Source organism: Papio anubis, chromosome 6, assembly GCF_008728515.1.
Source record: "Papio anubis isolate 15944 chromosome 6, Panubis1.0, whole genome shotgun sequence".
Taxonomy (NCBI): domain Eukaryota; kingdom Metazoa; phylum Chordata; class Mammalia; order Primates; family Cercopithecidae; genus Papio; species Papio anubis.
This window is the reverse complement of record NC_044981.1, coordinates 126151384-126169978: the sequence shown is the minus strand read 5'-3', so window position 1 is coordinate 126169978 and position 18595 is coordinate 126151384. Positions and strand designations below refer to the sequence as shown.

General features: G+C 43.0%; 1 protein-coding gene across 6 annotated transcripts in view; it reads right to left on the bottom strand.

Annotated features, from left to right (window-relative positions):
• MAP3K5 (mitogen-activated protein kinase kinase kinase 5) overlaps positions 1-18595 on the bottom strand; it is a 244162-nt gene that overhangs the window by 37685 nt on the left and 187882 nt on the right. For all 6 annotated transcript variants that reach the window (XR_002521757.2, XM_003898125.5, XM_031667401.1 and 3 more), the window contains 4 exons: positions 12780-12937; positions 9079-9256; positions 8288-8308; positions 94-271 (listed from right to left, as the gene is read on the bottom strand). Coding sequence is in view for 5 of the 6 variants with exons in the window: in XM_003898125.5 (XP_003898174.1) it covers positions 94-271; positions 8288-8308; positions 9079-9256; positions 12780-12937 (535 nt within the window). In the remaining variant the exon portion in view is untranslated. The remainder of the gene's footprint in view (positions 1-93; positions 272-8287; positions 8309-9078; positions 9257-12779; positions 12938-18595) is intronic.

Below are 18595 nucleotides of genomic sequence, written 5' to 3'. Positions count from 1 at the left end.
AGAAAATTTATGCGGCATACATCACCGTTTCCTTTATAAAATGACACACTTAACAACACACTTCTCTCACCCCAAATAAAGTCAGGTCTTTACCCCAAAAAGAGTGTCCGAATTCCCTTGACATCTCTTTCTCCGCAGGATTTGGCTCTTGTTTTGAAAGAGAAGGGGTCCGCTTTCAACTCCGTGTCGGGTGAAACTGAGCCGTACTCACTGCTGCTGCTGGTGTCCTCCACCAGCACAGGTACTGGCAAAGATATACTCCTGAGATATTCTGCTTGTGATGAGAGGAGGGAAAAAGATAATTGAGGCTTTAAAAAATGTACACATACTGAAACACCCACTGAAAGAGAGCCATATTCTTTATCAAATATCTTGTTGCAATGAGCAGCATAATTATGCTATGTAAGGGGATGGTCATGTGTTACGACTGCCCCCCTTGCTCAGCAAAACCCATACAGCAGGGCAGCCAGGAAAGGGCCTCCCAGGCCCTGGGAGGGATATCTCTGGGGTACCAAAACAGTCAAGGAAGCAACAGGTTCAGCGGGTCTGATCCCCTCATTTTTATTAATTATTTCTATTTATGGGTCTCAGTTTTCGTATTTATAAAATTCAGGGTCAGATTGATAATCTTTAAGCCTGTTCTTCAGGGGCTTAAGGGTCTACGTTAGCATCTTGGAGCTGCCTTGGTTGGGATGAGTGAGGGGGATGCTGTAAGTCTAGACCATAGGTTCCAATCCTGTTATACCTGAAACCAGAGCAAATATGATGACTATCATATATCACAGTTCTGCTTAAGGATTCATATAAAAAAGGATTCTTCACTGAAAACAAATTTTGGAAACAGATGGACTAGATGATCTCTTAGGTCTGTCCTGGTTCACAGATACTATGATTTTCTAGTAGACATGAGCTTCTTCATTTGGATGGAGAATAAGACGGTGGAGTTGCCTATATTTCCTCAAACATTGGTTTTAAAGAAAGTAGTTTTTGCCAGAAACATCTTTATCAAACACACATCCTAATGCTACAAAAGTATTTTAATAAAGAATGAAGGTATAAAATTATAGAAAAGGCAATCCACTGTTGCCTGGAATCTCCTTTTTACTTAATTCTTCTTAGGCTGAACTGAATCAACTGCCCCGAACTCAAGGATAGCAGGGGACTCCTGACATTGGTTTCAGCTGTAGGGAGAAAGACGGAAGTATATACAGCTTTCAGGAACAGCTGACCTCATGGGAAACCACCTTACTGGTCAGTAACTGGAAAGTCTCCCCAGGATGAATTGGTTGACTTATCTGCTGTTATTTAAACATTTCTGTAGCTGAATCACTAGAAGGCAGGAAGCAAGAGGAAACCACAAAGAGTTGCTGAATTGACCAATTAAGCATCAGTATGCAAATGATATATGGCAGGGGAAATGCCTGGCATGTATTGTTTCCAAATATTCTGGAGCAGCTCATGGGCCTAGCATTTCATGGACCATATTTTAGGCAGTGCTGCTACAGCAGAAAGGAAATGGGTGACCTCTTCCGCGCTGATAATAGTAAGGTTGTCTGAGAGAAGACAGGTTTGAAAGGGGGCTCAAACACTGAACTGCTTTTGAGCCATTCCTGGGGAAAGTCAAGGTCTAGAGTGTGCCTTGTTTCACTTTAGAGTCAACATCATTGCTATTTGGGGGAAACAGATTTCAGAACAGAAAAAAACAGCTACTTGGGAGAAAGAGTTTCACTGCTATGAGATGTCAAGCCCCTAAAGTTAAATGTTGCTGATGGAAGAATACAGCTGAAGAAGATCTCTTTATAAGAAAGGCTACAAGCCCTTCAGTGGAACTCACTGCTGATCTTTGAGACTTGGTGAGTTTCTTCACCAGCCCATTTTCATAAGATGCATGCCACACTCAGAAATGGAGGTGTGCATCATTCATATTTCAAAGACAAAATTGTTGTTTCTTGCGCGTAAAGAGACTAAATCCTATCTAGAACAGTACAAGATGAGGGATTGCTATCATGTGTTTCCGTGTTTGTGTGTGTATGTGTGTGTGTGTGTGTGCCTGTGGAGTACATGTATGTGTATGTAAAGAAGAGAGGGAGTAAGGACTTGAATTATCTTGTATTTTGGCTTTTTGGTCATATCATGTGGTTTGATTATCCACTAATGAGAGGACTTGTGTCATACCTGTGAATTTTAATATTGCTGTGACTACTGACTGCCTAAAAGGAGGTCTAATGAGGTAAAACTGTATACGCTTAAGGATGGAACCCAGTGCCTGTTGCTATGGCTCATTAAGGAAATAAAGGGACTTATAGATATTCTGCATGTTCTATGTGCAGAGCCCTGATTCCCTCCTTGGCTTGATTTTATTTTTATTTTTGAGACAGAGTCACACTCTTTTGCTCATGCTGGAGTGCAGTGGCATGATCTCGGTTCACTACAACCTCCACCTCCTGGGTTCAAGTGATTTTCCTGCCTCACTTTCCCAAGTAGCTGGGATTACAGGCGTGTGCCACCACGCCTGGCTAATTTTTGTATTGTTAGTAGAGATAGGGTTTCGCCATGTTGGCCAGGCTGGTCTCAAACTCCTGACATCAAGTAATCCACCCCTTTCAGCCTCTCAAAGTGCTGAGATTACAGGTGTGAGCCACCGCAGCCGACCTGCTTGATTTTAAATGAGTGAACCTGATTCTAGATTGAGTCCCCTTCTCTGTTAGGCACATGCATTCATTCATCCAACATACAGTTGTGGATCATCTACTATTTGTCAGGTAGCCAGCAAGAGTTGCTGATGGACCAGAGTGAAGGGTGTCAAAAGGAAGATAAAAAATGACCCCAAAGTAGAATTCTGGCCTAAGAAACTGAATGGATGCATATTGTACTTATATACTGAGATAAGAAATAATACAGGCCAAAAAGGAAAGTTCTTTTTAGTGGATAAGGGGTGTTATTTGACAGTGCAGTTTGAAAAATGAAGAAGGCAACTCGGGGGGACAGGCGCAGTGGCTCACGCCTGTAATCCCAGCACTCTGGGAGGCTGAGGCAGGTGGATCATCTGATGTTGGGAGTTCGAGATGCCTGGCCAACATGGTGAAACCCCGCCTCTACTAAAAATACAAAAATTAACCTGACATGGTGGTTTGCCTGTAGTGATGGCCACTCAGGAGGCTGAGGCAGGAGAATTGCTTGAACCCAGGAAGCAGAAGTTGCAGTGAGCCAAGATCATGCCACTGCACTCTAGCCTCCAGCAAGACTCCATCTTAAAAAAAAAAAAAAAAAAAAAAAAAAAAAAAACCAATTGGATATGAGTCTGGAGCTCAGAAGACTGGGCTAGATAGAATCTCAGCAGCCTACTGGCTGGAGATGGTATTTAAAGTAAAGGATGACATAATTTGGGGAAAGATAAAAAGACAGCATAGACCCAGCCCTTAAGAATGCCAATCTTTAGAGGAAAAGAAGGGGATGAACAGGCAGCCAAGGAGAATGACAAGGAGCAGCCATGAGGTTGGAAGAAAACAGAGAAAATGGGGTGTCATGGAAGCCCACACAGGAGAGGGCAAAAGTAAGAGAGAACGGTCATCCAGGCCGAGAGCCACTGAGAAGTTGAGTAGGTTGAGAAAGGCACTTGTTGGATTTGACTGAAGAGATCTCATTAGACCTTGGCCAGAGCAGGCCCAGTGATCATGTGGAAGGGGAGACGCTACATGGGTGGGAAGGAAGAGGTGGAGATCTGGCGACACTGTACTTCAAGACAGGAAGCTGGGATGGGGGGCAAAAAAAAATGGTGGTGGTATCAGCCAGTGAGGCCATTTGTAGATCAGGGGAAGGATGGGTTTAGGACAGAAGACACTACAGCATGTGTATATGGAACTCATCGGGAGAGGCAGAAGCTGGAGGAGTCACAGGGGCTCCACAGGAGCCAGAATTCAACTGTGGGGGATTGGCCTTCTGCAGGACAATGAATGTTTTCTCTATTGTAAGGGGTGGAAAGAGCAAGACAGGTGGTGCTGAGACAGGTCGCTTTATACGTTTGTGGTGGAAATAGGATCAAATCCATGCCTGAGATTTCTAGCTTCTTAAGTTATGAATATTTCCAGGCAAGTGAGAATGCATAGAGCCTTTCTGTATCACTGTAAATGGGAAGAAGCTCAAGTATAAATATTTCCAGATATCACAGAGGTTACAAGTTCCTTGAACATCAGCTCAAACACGTGAGTGACTGGGACCCCAGGCTGCAAGAGAGGAGCCTGGCAGGACTTCCAGTCACAGGCAGCCTTACTGCTGATGTCTTGCCAGGTATTAAGGAGCCCTCCTCTATGGGGTTGACCATGAAGAGTCTAAAAGAGGCTGAATGAACCTCTCTGAGGATAGAACACGTCAAAAGTGCTTCTCTAGGGAGATGATTCTCATTGCCCTATTTCAGGGGCTGATGGGAAGGGGTGTGAGCCCCATACCCCTAAGAGATAGCTTTACCAAGAGGCCAGGGGTAGGCTGGAGTCGGGAGGGGTGACTGGCCACCCCATGGACTCTAGATTGCTGGGAGCTCCCGTCTATGGAAGGGAGATAGTGCAACCTTTAAGGAATTAGATACATTCCTGCTTTGGGAAAGTGGGGATTTTCTAAATCCCTTCCATTGCTGTGAGGGTGGCCTCAAATCCTAACAGCTATTCACGATCACTAGGGATCTTTATGGTTCTCCTTCTCCTAGACAGTTTAGGAACAAAGTCTGGCCACAACACAGAGTCTCCTAACTGGCCATCCTGCCTCCAGTCTCCAACTGGCCAAACAGAATAATGGTTCTCACACTGCAGTGATGACAAGAATCATCTGGGTTCACTTAAAAGTACAGAATTCCAGCTTGTACCTCCAGATTCTGAGAAGGGTCAGGCATCTCAATTTTTAGCAAGCATTGCAAGAGATCCATGCAGGCAGGATCTGGGATCAACTGAGGCACAGCTATATTCCTAGTGCCTCGTGCCTATATTCTAGTGCCAAGTGCATAGCAGAGGGTTAAAAATGTTATGGAATAAATGTTATTAAATAAACCATCCTCACACAGCTATCGGAATGATCCATCAATAGCTTCACTGTCCAATATGGTCGCTACTACCCTCATATGGTTATTAAAATTAACATTTAAATAATAAAAATTCAGTGCCTCAGCCATGGTAGCCATGTGTAGTGTGTCTAATAACCACATATGACTAGTGGCTAATGTATTGGACAGGGCAGGTACAGGACATTTCTCTTACTGCAGAATCATATGTCCAGTGCTGGTCTATAATATTATTTCAGATAAAAAATCTCCCTGGCTCCCCAACCCTCCTTGCTGATTCCTTAGCATTTCATAAGGAGCCCTTTGGGATCTGAGCCTGCTCCCCACTCCAGCATCATCCCTCTCCTTTGACTTTAAGCACCAGTGTTGCTGAGTCAGCAAGGCTTCCTGAACACACAGTAAAGTTTCACATATCCTGGCATTAACTCATGTGAGGAGTGGCCTCACCTGGATCTCCACTCCCCATCCACCTGTTAAGTTCACATTTGTTCTTACTCATCAGGTGCACCTCACTGGAAAGTCTGCCTTGAAACAGCATTCTCAGACTGACTTCAATCACTGTCTCTCCCTTTTGACTCCTCTGCACAGACTAAACTACACTATGGTGGAGATGACTTTTTCCAGTGTTTTTCTCCTATAAGGTCAACAGCTCTTTAAAATCAGGAATTCTGTCTTTATCATCCTTATACATTCAGGGCCTAGCACATTTTCTGTGCACACCATCACTGTACAATTAACATTTAAGTTAACGTGAATTACTTAAATCTCTGGGTCTGTGTGTGGCCATGGGAGAGCAGTCAGGATGAGACAAGTCATGTCTCTCTCTAAAGGGGAAGGGGGTCTCATCGTCACCACCCTCTTACTCCCCTCTTGAGGGGAAGCCAAGTGCAGTTATGGGAGGTAGAGAACCTTGAGAGGTGGGCCTGTGCTCTGGACAGAAACACATATATGGCCTAGAGGAAGTACCTGGGGAAGGAAGAGGCCTGTATCTTGCACTCATCTAGGAGAGTAAGAGTAGCGAATAGGTCATTGTTTCAATTAACATGAGGCATGCCATTTTCTATAATACCTGGGAACAATCAAATGGGATTTTAAGCAAGGCATGGTGGCTCATGTAATCCCAGCACTAGGGGAGGCCGAGGTGGGTAGATCACTTGAGGCCAGGAGTTCAAGACCAGCCTGGCCAACATGGCAAAACCCCGTCTTTACTAAAAATACAAAAATTAGCTGGGTGTGGTGGTGGGCGCCTACAGTCCCAGCTACTCAGGAGGGTGAGGTGGGAGGATCGCTTGAGCCTGGGAGGCAGAGGGTTGCAGTGAGCTGAGATTGTGCCACTGCACTCCAGCCTGGGACTCCATCTCAAAAAAAAAATTGAGGGAGGGATTTTAGCTCCTAATTTGGTTAGCACATCTGTCCTGCTCTCCTAGGGAGGACAGAGAGGAGGCACACCATCCATGTAATGATATTGTTTTAGCTGAGAGTCTGAACAGTTTAATTATGTAGGGAATTGGGGACTGCCCCTTTTTCTAGGCCCAAGTTCACGTGTGAGCATGAGGGGCGAAAGGGCAATAGGAACCTGACTGACTAGAGTTCAGCAGGTTTACACCTTCCATCTCATGCTCACTCTAAGGTACATAGTCACTGAGAAGACATGGGCAGAACTGTCCACTTAAATGATCTCTCTCTCTCTCTCTCTCTCTCTCTCGCGCGCGCGCGCGCGCGCGCGCACATGCACGCTCTTGCCAAGTGTGTATAGTTGAGTTCACAGAAGCTAAATGCGTGTGTGTGATGGGAACCTATTTCCTGTGAACAAAAACCAAGCCATGTGGAAGGGATAAAACAATCATGGACTAAACTTCCGGGCACAGCTCCAAGGCTCTTTTAGGATAGTATTTTATTTTATTCTCAGAACCAAATCTGTGAAGTAGGTAATGTTACCAGCAAAGAATGACAGAAGAAATGTGCATGTCCCATATTTAGAAAGTGGGTCAGTGGGATCAGAACCCACTTCTGTGTAATTCTGAAGTCAGTGTCCATTTTAGGATACCAGAAGCAGGCTGGTCAGAAGGTTGCCAAGTGCTGCACGGCTGACTTTGTGACAATGCAAGGCTGCCTTCCGGAGCCCAGGCTGTCTGTGGAGAAAAGAGGTACAAGGATGTGCCTTTCCTCTTCTGAGTTTCCCCAGATTCTCAGAATGGAAGACGCAGAAGAAGAAAAAGTAGAGAGGCTGTACCCAGGAAACCCCAATTAACAGGCCTCTACTCTGGACTGATTGGCTTTGGGGCATCTGAGCAACCTGCAAAAACCTGCCCCTGCCCCTGGCCTGCAGAACCTATTCACAATGAACATTAAGCCCCCTGAACTCTTTGATCAACCACTCATCCAACTTAGGAAAATCCAACACCATGCTGTTCGTTTTTGTTTTGTTTTGTTTTGTTTTTTTGAGACAGGGTCTCGCTCTGTCACCCAGGCTGGAGTGCAATGGTATAATCACAGCTCACTGCAACCTCCACTGCACCAGGCTCAAGCGATCTTCCCACCTCAGCCTCCTGAGTAGCTGGGACCATAGGCATGCACCACCACACCCAGCTATTTTTTTGTATTTTTAGTAGAGATGGGGTCTCACCATATTGCCCAGGCTGGTATCGAATTCCTGAGCTCAAGCAATCCACCCACCTCAGCCTCCCAAAGTGATGAGATTATAGGAGTGAACCACCACACCCAGCCCCATGTTCTTTACTATTCTTGGAAATGCTTTAATGGATCTTCCTAGGGAAAATCTACCTTCTCTACCTTCCTAGTTATGATCCACAAACGCCAACGTTAGAAAACAAAGGCACAATAACTCCTGACCACTAAAAATACAATGTATCACCCCAAAGATGATAGAGGAAGGTATCCGGCATTGATATTTTCCACAAAAAACACATTGGGTAGTCAACTGGCTCCTAGATAAGGAAGCATTTACTTCACTCAAATTGAAGATGTCAAAAACACAGTTACTATCTTGCTTTTAGGGAGAAAAAATTTAAGCCACCCCCGTTCATGAAAGAGAAAGATGAGGGATTTCCAAAGGAACAACCCAGGTAGGCTTGCAGCTGCACACATCCTTACAGTACTCCCCCAACCCCCACCAATGTAAGCCGGGAGCAGAGGATGAGGCTACTTGATGGGAATTCTGGAGTTTATCACACGAGACACTAGGTCTCAGCTCAATGGGCAAAGTAAAAACAAACTCACCATTTGATCCAGCTGAAAGAGCTGTGGAAAGAAAAGCAAACAGCCATGAATAAGCACGTGCTGGGTTTGTTGTTAAACTGAGAAATCAACAAAAAGTGAATGCCTGAAATGGGATCAATGTCCTTTCCAAACATTCAATCTGCCCATTCTCATCCAATATAAACACCAAAAAAATGCCAAGAACAATTGGAACCTTTGCTTGTTTTTTTTTTTTCTGAGTTATAGACAATTATTGCAAAAATACAATGTACTTATATTTTTACACTGCTGTTTTATTTATAGCTGGCAATCTTTGTTCTCTTTCTTTTTCCTTCTTTCCTTTTTTTGGGGGTGTAATTATTCAGAAGTATATGCCCTAAGAGACAATAGGTATTTTCTACTGCCTAAAATTAAAAGAACCTATTACCTACAGAGCTTGGAAATTCAACAGCTCTATAATGGCTCTGTAGGCCCATTTGTGGTAATCTGGGGTTTCAGCTCCAAAAGGCTAAATTTAACCCCTCTTACACTTGAACCTTAGTATCCACAATGCTAGAGTGACATAGATGCTGACATACTACCTACTAACTATGTCATTGAAGACTACTATGTATGAGGTCCCAGCATTCGTGAAATTGATGGAACACAGCTCCCTGATGCTGCAACCAAATGCCTGAGGACACTGTGCTAATATTTACACCAATTTCCAGTGATATCTGTAAACAGGTTAGTTTACTTCCGGAAAATTCTTCCATCTTAAAAGCTTATGATTTAGGGACTCAGACTATATCCTCTTCAATGCAATCACATACCTGAAAGCTTAGGTTGTGTCTTTTTCTTTTTGCTTGAAACTTTTAAAAACTCATCAACAAGCAAGTCGTTAGCACAGGCTCTCTTGTCAGGGTCTGGTTCAAAACATTTCAGGATGAATGCCTTGGCCTCTGCAGACATGGATTCTGGGATCTCAGGGTGGACTTTAAACATTCCCACCTAAGACATAAATATAAAAAGTGCAATGTGCCTTCTGAGTGAACACCTCAGCACCTGAACCCCAGCTTCCATAACTTGATGCCCCAATGCAACAAGATCTTTTATTATACAACACAAACTCATGGTTTTTCTCGAAGGGAGATGAGATGCGTTTGCTGTAGGTTATAGAAGATTGACAGAGTGCCTTGGTAACTTTACCAAGGCAGAATAATTAGTTGAAGACAGTAGACAGCACTACAGAGTAATAATTTAGTCTTTCAAAGCTTTAGAACATATTGGTACACTGGCACACAAAAAGAATCTTTATTTTTATTTATTTATTTATTTTTGAGACAGGGTCTCACTCTGTCGCCCAGGCTGGAATGCAGAGTGGTGCCATCTCAGCTCACTGCAGTCTCGACCTCCCAGGCTCAAGCGATTCTTTCATCTCAGCCTCCTGAGTAGCTCAGACTACAGGTGCATGCTACCACGCCTGGCTAATTTTTTATATTTTTTGCAGAGACAGGGTTTCACCATGTTGCACAGGCTGGTCCAAACTCCTGGGCTCAAGCGATCCACCCACCTCGGCCTCCCAGAGCGCTGGGATTACATCCATGAGCCACCATGCTCAGCCACTGAGCTGAGACCACTGAGTTGCTCACAATAGCTAAGTGCTGGGCATTGTGCTGGGGTTTCTCCACTTATGAATCTCATCAAATCCTTCCAACAACCCAGTGGATTAAATATTTTCCTTGCTACACCAATGAGGAAAATAAGGCTTAGAAAGGATGAGGTAACATGGTTAAGAAAAGAGGGATCTGGGATCTGAACCTGAACTGTTTGGATTAAAGCCTATGTTCTTTTCCCTATTACATGATTTGTGAATATTTTCCCTGTCTCAAATCACCTACATTAAAAGAGATATTTAAAAGCACTTTAAAATTAAACAAACCTATTTTTATAACAATTAGAATTTACTTCTTATTGCTGCTATTCTAAAAAAAATTAATGGTATTTTCATTTTTTAGTACAGAGCAAATTTTCAAAGGAAATCCTTTTGTTTTTATATAGCTTATATAAATTCATTGTAATATAAACAATATATAATTATTTGTAAGAATTATATAGCCTATACTATGTGTCAGACACAGTTCTAAGTGCTTGGTACATTTTACCTCATACACTCCTCAAAAAGCTCTTATTATATAGGTACTTTTTTTTTTTTTTTTAAGATGCAGTCTCATTTTGTTGCCCAGGTTGGAGTGCAGTGGTGTGATCTTGACTCACTGCAACCTCCCCCTCCTGGGCTCAAGTGATTCTTCTGCCTCAGCCTCCCGAGCAGCTGGGATTACAGATGCCTGCCACCGTGACCCTCTATTTTATTTTTTCTTTTTTAGTACAGAGGAGGTTTCACCGTGTTGGCCAGGGTGGTCTTGAACTCCCGACTCAGGTGATCTGCCTGCCTCGGCCTCCCAAAGTGCTGGGATTACAGGTGTGAGCCACCATGCTTGGCCAACAGGTACTATTTTTATCCTTATTTTATAGATGAGGAAACTGAGGCACAAGCAGTTTAAATAATTTGCTCAGTCTCAAATATCTTGACCATGCTGGAGCCTGGATTCAAACACTGTAAACTGGTGCCACAGTCTATGTCACGCCATCTCTCTAAGATAGCATCACTTCCTGTGCACAGCTTAGACTGGCCTAATGTGACAAAAAACACATGGTATAATAATCACTGCATTCGTGAATTACAAAGCAGCATTTCAGATAAGTCCTAGACACTGAAGGAAACCTGAAAGACTGGCCAAGAAGAGAAAGACATCCACTTATGGCAAGAAAGGCACCTCTCTTGGCACCTGTCATTGCTCTTTGAGGTTTGGTCACACTACTCATTGTTATACCAGTAGTATCCTATCAGATTGTCTTCAAGCATAAAGCCAAGCTTTGCACAAAAGCAGAAGGTCTGTAAAAACACATGGCCCCTCATAAGAGGGTATGCACAGATGGAATAAGGGCTAGAAACGTGGTCTGCAGCAGGGAGAGGAATAACAATTACCATCAAAAGTCCTTTCAGGCCAAATGCGTGGCTCACGCCTGTAATCCTGGCACTTTGGTAGGCCAAGGCAGGCGGAGGGCCTGAGTTCAGGAGTTTGAGACCAGCCTGGGCAACATGGTGAAACCCCGTCTGTACTAAAATACAAAAAATTAGCTGGGTGTGGTGGTGTGCGTCTGTAATCCCAGCTACTCAGGAGGCTGAGGCATGAGAATTGCTTGAACTCAGGAGGCGGAGGTTGCAGTGAGCTGAGATCACGCCACTGCACTCCAGCCTGGGTGACAGATCGAGACTCTTGTCTCCACAAAAAAAAAAAAAAAAAAAAAAAGTCCTCTGCCTTGGATACCACAGGAGAGCACAATCAATAAATAAATAAATAAATAAATAAATAAATAAATAAATAAATAAATTTTTTTTAAAGTTCTCTGCCTTAGAAAGTAGCAGACTTGTGAGTTTTACTACTTGGGAAGCATGTTGCCATTTCAAACTCCCTGTTGGCCTGGCAGTCTGGCAGGGGAGGACTGCAGGGATTCAAGACGCAGGTCATAGCCATGCTCAGTCCCCAGATCCCAAAATGCTGGCACTTGTGCTCTCATAAGCCTACTTCTATTATCAGGTACCTCCTACTGCAAAAGGTGGGGCTTCTTCCTCCTCCCATAGGAGTTACTGATGGCCAAATTAACAAGCTAGAGGAGTAAGTATATGAGAATAAGATTGATTTACTTAAAATGGTAATTATGCTCTTTTTTAAAAAATGAAGCCTTCAAACTATTATGGTAGAGAAGTAAAGGAAATTATTAATTTTGATTTAATTCCTAAACAGATTAAAAAATGTTCTTATATCTTCCTCCATGGAAAATTTTCAGACTGTTTCCCAAAGGGCTTAAATCATCTTCAGTAGAGTCATGTGTTATTTATACTGTGTTGTTAAAAGGTGATCAGGCCGGGCGCAGTGGCTCAAGCCTGTAATCCCAGCACTTTGGGAGGCCGAGACGGGCGGATCACGAGATCAGGAGATTGAGATCATCCTGGCTAACACGGTGAAACCCCGTCTCTACTAAAAAAAATACAAAAAACTAGCCGGGCGAGGTGGTGGGCGCCTGTAGTCCCAGCTACTTGGGAGGCTGAGGCAGGAGAATGGCGTGAACCTGGGAGGCGGAGCTTGCAGTGAGCTGAGATCCGGCCACTGCACTGCAGCCCAGGCGACAGAGCGAGACTCCCTCTCAAAAAAAAAAAAAAAAAGGTGGTCAATGGAAGTTACATTGAATCTCACTTTATACCTGAGAAAACTAAGGCACAGAGAGATCCACTGTGTGAGGCACCAGCGCTGGCTCTAACTGAGAGAGACTCTTCTTGACCTTTAATGTGTTCTCAGTTCGTGTTTACTTAGCTCCCTTTATCTAAAAAAATATGACACACACACACACAGAACATCCAATAGCTATAAAAAGCTTTATCCATTTGTTTTTTAGAGAAATGAAGTGTGACCTTGAACATAGCTGCTTGTGGTTCTCCCAGTTCATAAAATGGGGGTTTTCCTGTGGCCATTTCGATGATTGTACAGCCCAGAGACCAGATGTCTGCTGCTTTTCCATAGCCTCTTGGTCCTTTATCTATTATTTCTGGTGCCATATACTGGAGGGTACCTGGAAGCAATTCAAACACATTTCCATTTTAAAAAGATAAAACAGAAGGATATCTAATGACAGTTTCAATTTTTCTATAGGAATTAGATAACTGTAAAAACATGATTCAAGTCCTAATATATTTTGTGAGTTCCAGTTTACTCTGCTATTAATAAAAGTGGAAATAGCAGTTTTTATAATGGATTTCATCAGTGACATAAAACTACTTTGCCAATATTGTCTGGTTCTGAATAGGTACGCTCTCATTCCCTAGACAGTGGAGTATAAGTGAGGCATCATTTCACTGGGCCTCTTACAAACTTCTAACAATTAGTCTTTTGAGAACAATAACATCAGCACACATTTCTTCAAATGCATGAAGGCTGTTATTATGTATACTTCTAATCTTTTCCAGAAAAGAATATAGTTCATTCATCCATTTCCTTAGCTCTATCTCTATTTCTCAGTTCCCAAATTGAATGCTTTAGCTCTTCTGTTTTCATTCTTATTTCTTAATCATGACAGCATGAAGATTCTGAAAGCCATTGTGAAAATTAATGCAAATACATTTCTGGTGTGCCCTATTCTGTAATCCAAATATACATGACTCCTGCTGCTGTCTGTGGTCCATGGACTAACAGGTTTAAGAGATCAAAGACAGGCCATGAGCCATCCATACAGACACATCATCAGATACAGTGACTAAGAATAAAATGAAGGCTGGGCGCGGTGGCTCACAAAGTGCTGTAATCCCAGCACTTTGGGAGGCCGAGCCGGGCGGATCACAAGACCAGGAGTTTGAGACCAGCCTGGCCAACATGGTGAAACCCTGTCTCTACTAAAAATACAAAAATTAGCTAGGCATGGTGGTGGGCGCCTGTAATTCCAGCTACTCAGGAGGCTGAAGCAGGAGAATCACTTGAACCTGGGAGGCAGAGGTTGCAGTGAGCTGAGATCATGCTACTGCACTCCAGCCTGGGCAACAGAGTGAGACTCTGTCTCAGAAAAAAAAAAAAAAAAGAATAAAATGAAAAGGGAAGAGATTTAAGGTTGCATGGAATCAGACTGGTGGAGAGTGTGGCATAATGGAAAGAATTAAGTGGAGAGGGCCACGAGCCCTTAGTCTGCTTCTGGCCAAGTATATCCCAGGTAAACACACAACTACAATTACCTCATTAACCCAAATGAGAGGCTGGATTTGAACTTCGAATACCCCATAAAGTGGTTTCCCAAAGTCTAGCAATGAGTCAGAAGCATGAATAAAAACACATCACCACATACCCTGCTTCTGATATACAAATAATATAGTCAGCAAACAAGAACTCATCCAAGATGCCATGTTGAATTACTTCAAATCATGAGGTGTTTGCCAAAAGAACTGCTTCAGTATTTTCTGATTCATAACCAAAGTGACAGACATTTTGATAAATACAGATGACACCTTTTAGGAATGCCTCGTGCATCGTTTATAGGTGAAAACAATTATGTAAAATTCCTGCAAACTGTTCCTCCGAAAACCACTATCATAGGCGAGAAATGGACTGTTGTTTACAAAAATAAAAGTGTATCATTTTCGTTACGTATTGCCATCTTTCTAGGTTTATCCCACAGACCTTATCACTGCATAGCGGTAGTTCACGTTCACATACAACTGCACATGTCTGCTCTCAGAAAGCCTTTCAACCTGGCCAAGGACAAGGCAACCATGCTCCCCAAACACTCGCCCACCCTTACTACAAAATTGGTATGATTTCTCTTCATTTGTAGCTTTTCCCCAAGTGATAAATTTATGATTTAAATAAGCTCAAATAGTCTTTTAGAAAATGCGTTGAAGTCTACCACCCCCTTTTGTTGTATCGGGGCCTAGAGTAGAATTAATGAGAGAATTTAAGTTGCATTAATAGCTAAGTAGGAATTATAGCAGACCAAAATTTGGAAATTTTTAATTTTTAAACATCGTAAATTGCACAATTCAAGTAATGTCAACAACAAATTATGCAATATTTGATTCATCAGATAACATTTCAAAGAGCTCCATCTGCCAATTGTGTTTAATTATCCCCCACTGAGCAAGTGCCAGAAAAACAGGTTGAGTCATGTGTTCTTATCTGCTCCTCTTTTTACTCCACAAACACATGACACATAGTATTTTAAACAAAGCAATTTACGAAGCTGGATAATGAAGATGAGAGCCAACCTGAACATTGGAGGAAAATCAATGAATTTGCTCTAAAACGCATACCTCATGTATCTGCATTCTAAAGTTTTTTTAAAAAATTGCTTTGAATTAGCTATTGTAGAATTTCTTTGCTGCTGCAACTACCCAGGGAGGTGGCACAGCTTAGTGGTTAATTAAACTCTAATGTCGCATTTCATTCATTCATTCATTCATTCATTCATTCATTCAACAGATCTACATTGAGGGCCTACGATGGGCCAGGCACTGTTCTAGGCACTTAGAATACAGCAGTGGAGAAGACAGACAGAAATACCTGGACTTATGTTTTTGCAGTAGAAGCCAGATGATAAACTATCAGCACAGTAAGTAAATTACACAGCATGTTAGAAAGTGATATATTATGACTAAAAAAATATAGACCTGAGTGAAGAGGATCAGCAGGAAGGCCGCCATGGTAAATAGGGTGTTCATGGTTGGTCTCACTGCAGAGGGGACATCTGCATTGAGACTGGAAGAAGGTAAGAAAGTTACCCGTGCAGACAGCTGGGGTAAGTGTGGTAGCGGCAGGAGGAAAAGCCCGTGCAAAGGCTCTGTGGCAGGGCCCTGCCTGCTGTCATGGAGGAAATGAGGAAGGTCCACGTTTCTGGCACAGAGTAAACAACAGAAGAAGAGTAGGAAATGAGGTCTGAAAGGGAACAGACTCCGAATCAGGTCAGAGCCTTGTCCCCAACTATAAGGGTTTTGATATTTGTTTACTCTGGGAAAAAAAAAAAAAAAAAAAGAAAGCCACTGAGGGCTCTGAACAATAGGACCCTGTTTGTTTCAGAGGGACCACTTTTGCTGCAGTGCTGAGAGTAGACAGTAGGGGGCAAAAGTGAAGCAGGAGCACAGCTGGGGAAGCCACGGAAAATGCAGGTGAGCGATGAGAGTGGCAGCGGCAGAGGCGTGAGAACGGGTCCAATGTTGGTCATGTTTTGAAGACAGAGCCAATAGGCTTCCTGGATGGACTGGGATGGAGTGTGAGAAAAGAGAAGCGTCCTGGATAACACTATGTCGGGAGTGGCTGCCAACTGAGACAGAAGAGTGTGCCGGGGACAGGTTTGGGAGAAGATAATTAATTCCTTTTGGCCTGTTAAGTCTCGCTTGAGTCTCAGCTCTATTACTAACTAGCTTTGTGACCTTGGGCAAGTTATTCAACCTCTTTGAACCTTCATTTTCTCACCACAAACTAGGATAATGATACCTAATGATTAAGGCTGATGTATGAATTTCAATAAAATGTATGTAAAGCACTTAGTGCAGAGCTAGGTATACAGTAAGCACTCCATAAATGGTGATTACTGCTGCATTTTCCCTCATCAAAATCACCAAGAGGTTATACAGACCAATTTATTGACTAAGTACCTGGGACTAAGCTCCTGGGACTTGATGACCACCAAGTTCATGTTTGAAGCCTACGATGTACAGCGCCCTCGGGACCAGTGCTGGGGACAGATCTATGCATGTTAGTGATGCACGTCACTCTTACGTGACACCAGTGGAAGAGGTCCACGCAAAGGGTTCTGTGAAGACTGCTTTCCTACAATTCCTTTGGAGATTTTACAAAAAAGATCTTCCCCAGATTAGTAGCACAAGATATTGCGTTAACATCCTGTCCCACAAAGCGTGTGAAAGGAGGGATTTTCCTCTCAGAAGTTACTGAGTCTTGACAGCACTGAAACTGCCACTTGCCAAGTTAAGAGTATGAGGAAAGAAATGTAAAGACATTTGAAGTTATTAATAGGTCAGCACTTAGTTTTTTCAAAAAAATATATTCAAAATGTGTTAATTCTGTACCCTAAAATATCCATCGCCTTGAGGCGGGACCTGGGTCAGGGGTATTGCTGACTGAATGCTCTGGGGAAAAAACTTGACACAGAATGTCTCTCTCTCCTCCTACAGGAAGGCAGAGAGAAAGACGGACTACAGCCAGAAGGCAAAAGCAAAGAGCAAACAGTAGATACAAAATCTGAGTTCTGACTAGGCGTGGGGGCTCACACATGTAATCCCAGCACTTCGGGAGTCCCAGGCAGGTGGATCACTTGAGGTCAGGAGTCTGAGACCAGCCTGGGCAACATGGTGAAACCTTGTCTCTACCAAAAAAAACACAAAAAATTAGCCAGGCATGGAGGTGCGTGCCTATGGTCCCAGCTACTAGGGAGGCTGAGGTAGGAGAATCACTTAAATCCAGGGTGGGAGAGGTCACAGTGAGCAGAGATTACACTACCATACCTCAGCCTGGGTTACAGAGCGAGACCCCATCTCAAAAGAAAAAACAAGAACAAAAAAACTGGGTTTTGCCAGGCATGACATCCTAGATACCTAGGAGCCTGCAGTGGGTGGACTGCTTAAACCCAGGAGTTCAAGACCAGCCTGGGCAACATAGCAAGACCCAGTCTCAAAAAAACAAAAACAAAAACAAAAACAAAAAACCAATCTGAGTTCTATCCGGTAAACACTGCTGTGACTTCTGACTGCAATGTCACTTCTCTCCCAGGAAATTTTCTCGTCTGCAAAATGGAGGTACTCCCACCTACCTCACAGAATTGAAATGGGGCCATGTTGCTTCATATTAGACCAAAGATTATTCATGATCTTTTTCTCTTCCCTTCCCTTCCTCTTTTTTTTTTTTTTTTGGGTGGGGGGGGCCTAAATTTCTCTCTATAAGAAGAAGAACTTAACACTTCATGAGAATCAGCATGATGGAGTGATAAGAACTAAGAGTGGAGATCAGGTTTGAAATCTTACACACCCTCCCTAGAACTGTTGGGCAGTCATGAATCTCTTGAGTCTGAGCTTCCTCTTGGCTACTGTTACCTTTTTGGAAATCACTTGGTCTCCACCCTCCCAGTACTTTGCACCAGAGGCAGCTCAGTGGCTGCACTGCCTAACTTCTCAGGAAAGCTCTCTCCCTCCCTTCTTCTGAGTCGGTGAGTCATTTCCTCTTTCTGAATTGAAATCCTAGGTTATTTATATTGTGGAGTAGGGGAGTCAACCACAGAGAGTAAACAGTAAAAGAGAGAATTTATCGTCCAAATGGGAAGTGATTAGGGCATGAGTAAGAATCATAGAGAGGTTGGGCCAAGGAAATGTTTAATTAAAAAAAAAAAAAAAAAATCTTGCTAGAGTTATTGTAGGCCAACCAGGAAAGAAGTAATTACATGAAAAGAAAAACAAATAACAAGTTGAAAATTAAAAAAAAAAAAAAAATCTTCAGTGGCAGTAAGCAGGAGACTAACTAAGCAAGTCATATGCATACAGGAAGAGAAAAGGGCCAAATCAAATTCTGTAACACATAACAACATTGGCCAGGCGCGGTGGCTCACACTTGTAATCCCAACACTTTTGGAGGCCACAGGTGTGTTACTTGAGCCCAGGAGTTTGAGACCAGCCTGGGCAACATGGTGAAACCTTGTCTCCATCAAAAATACAAAAAAATTAGCTGGGCATGGTGGCGCACG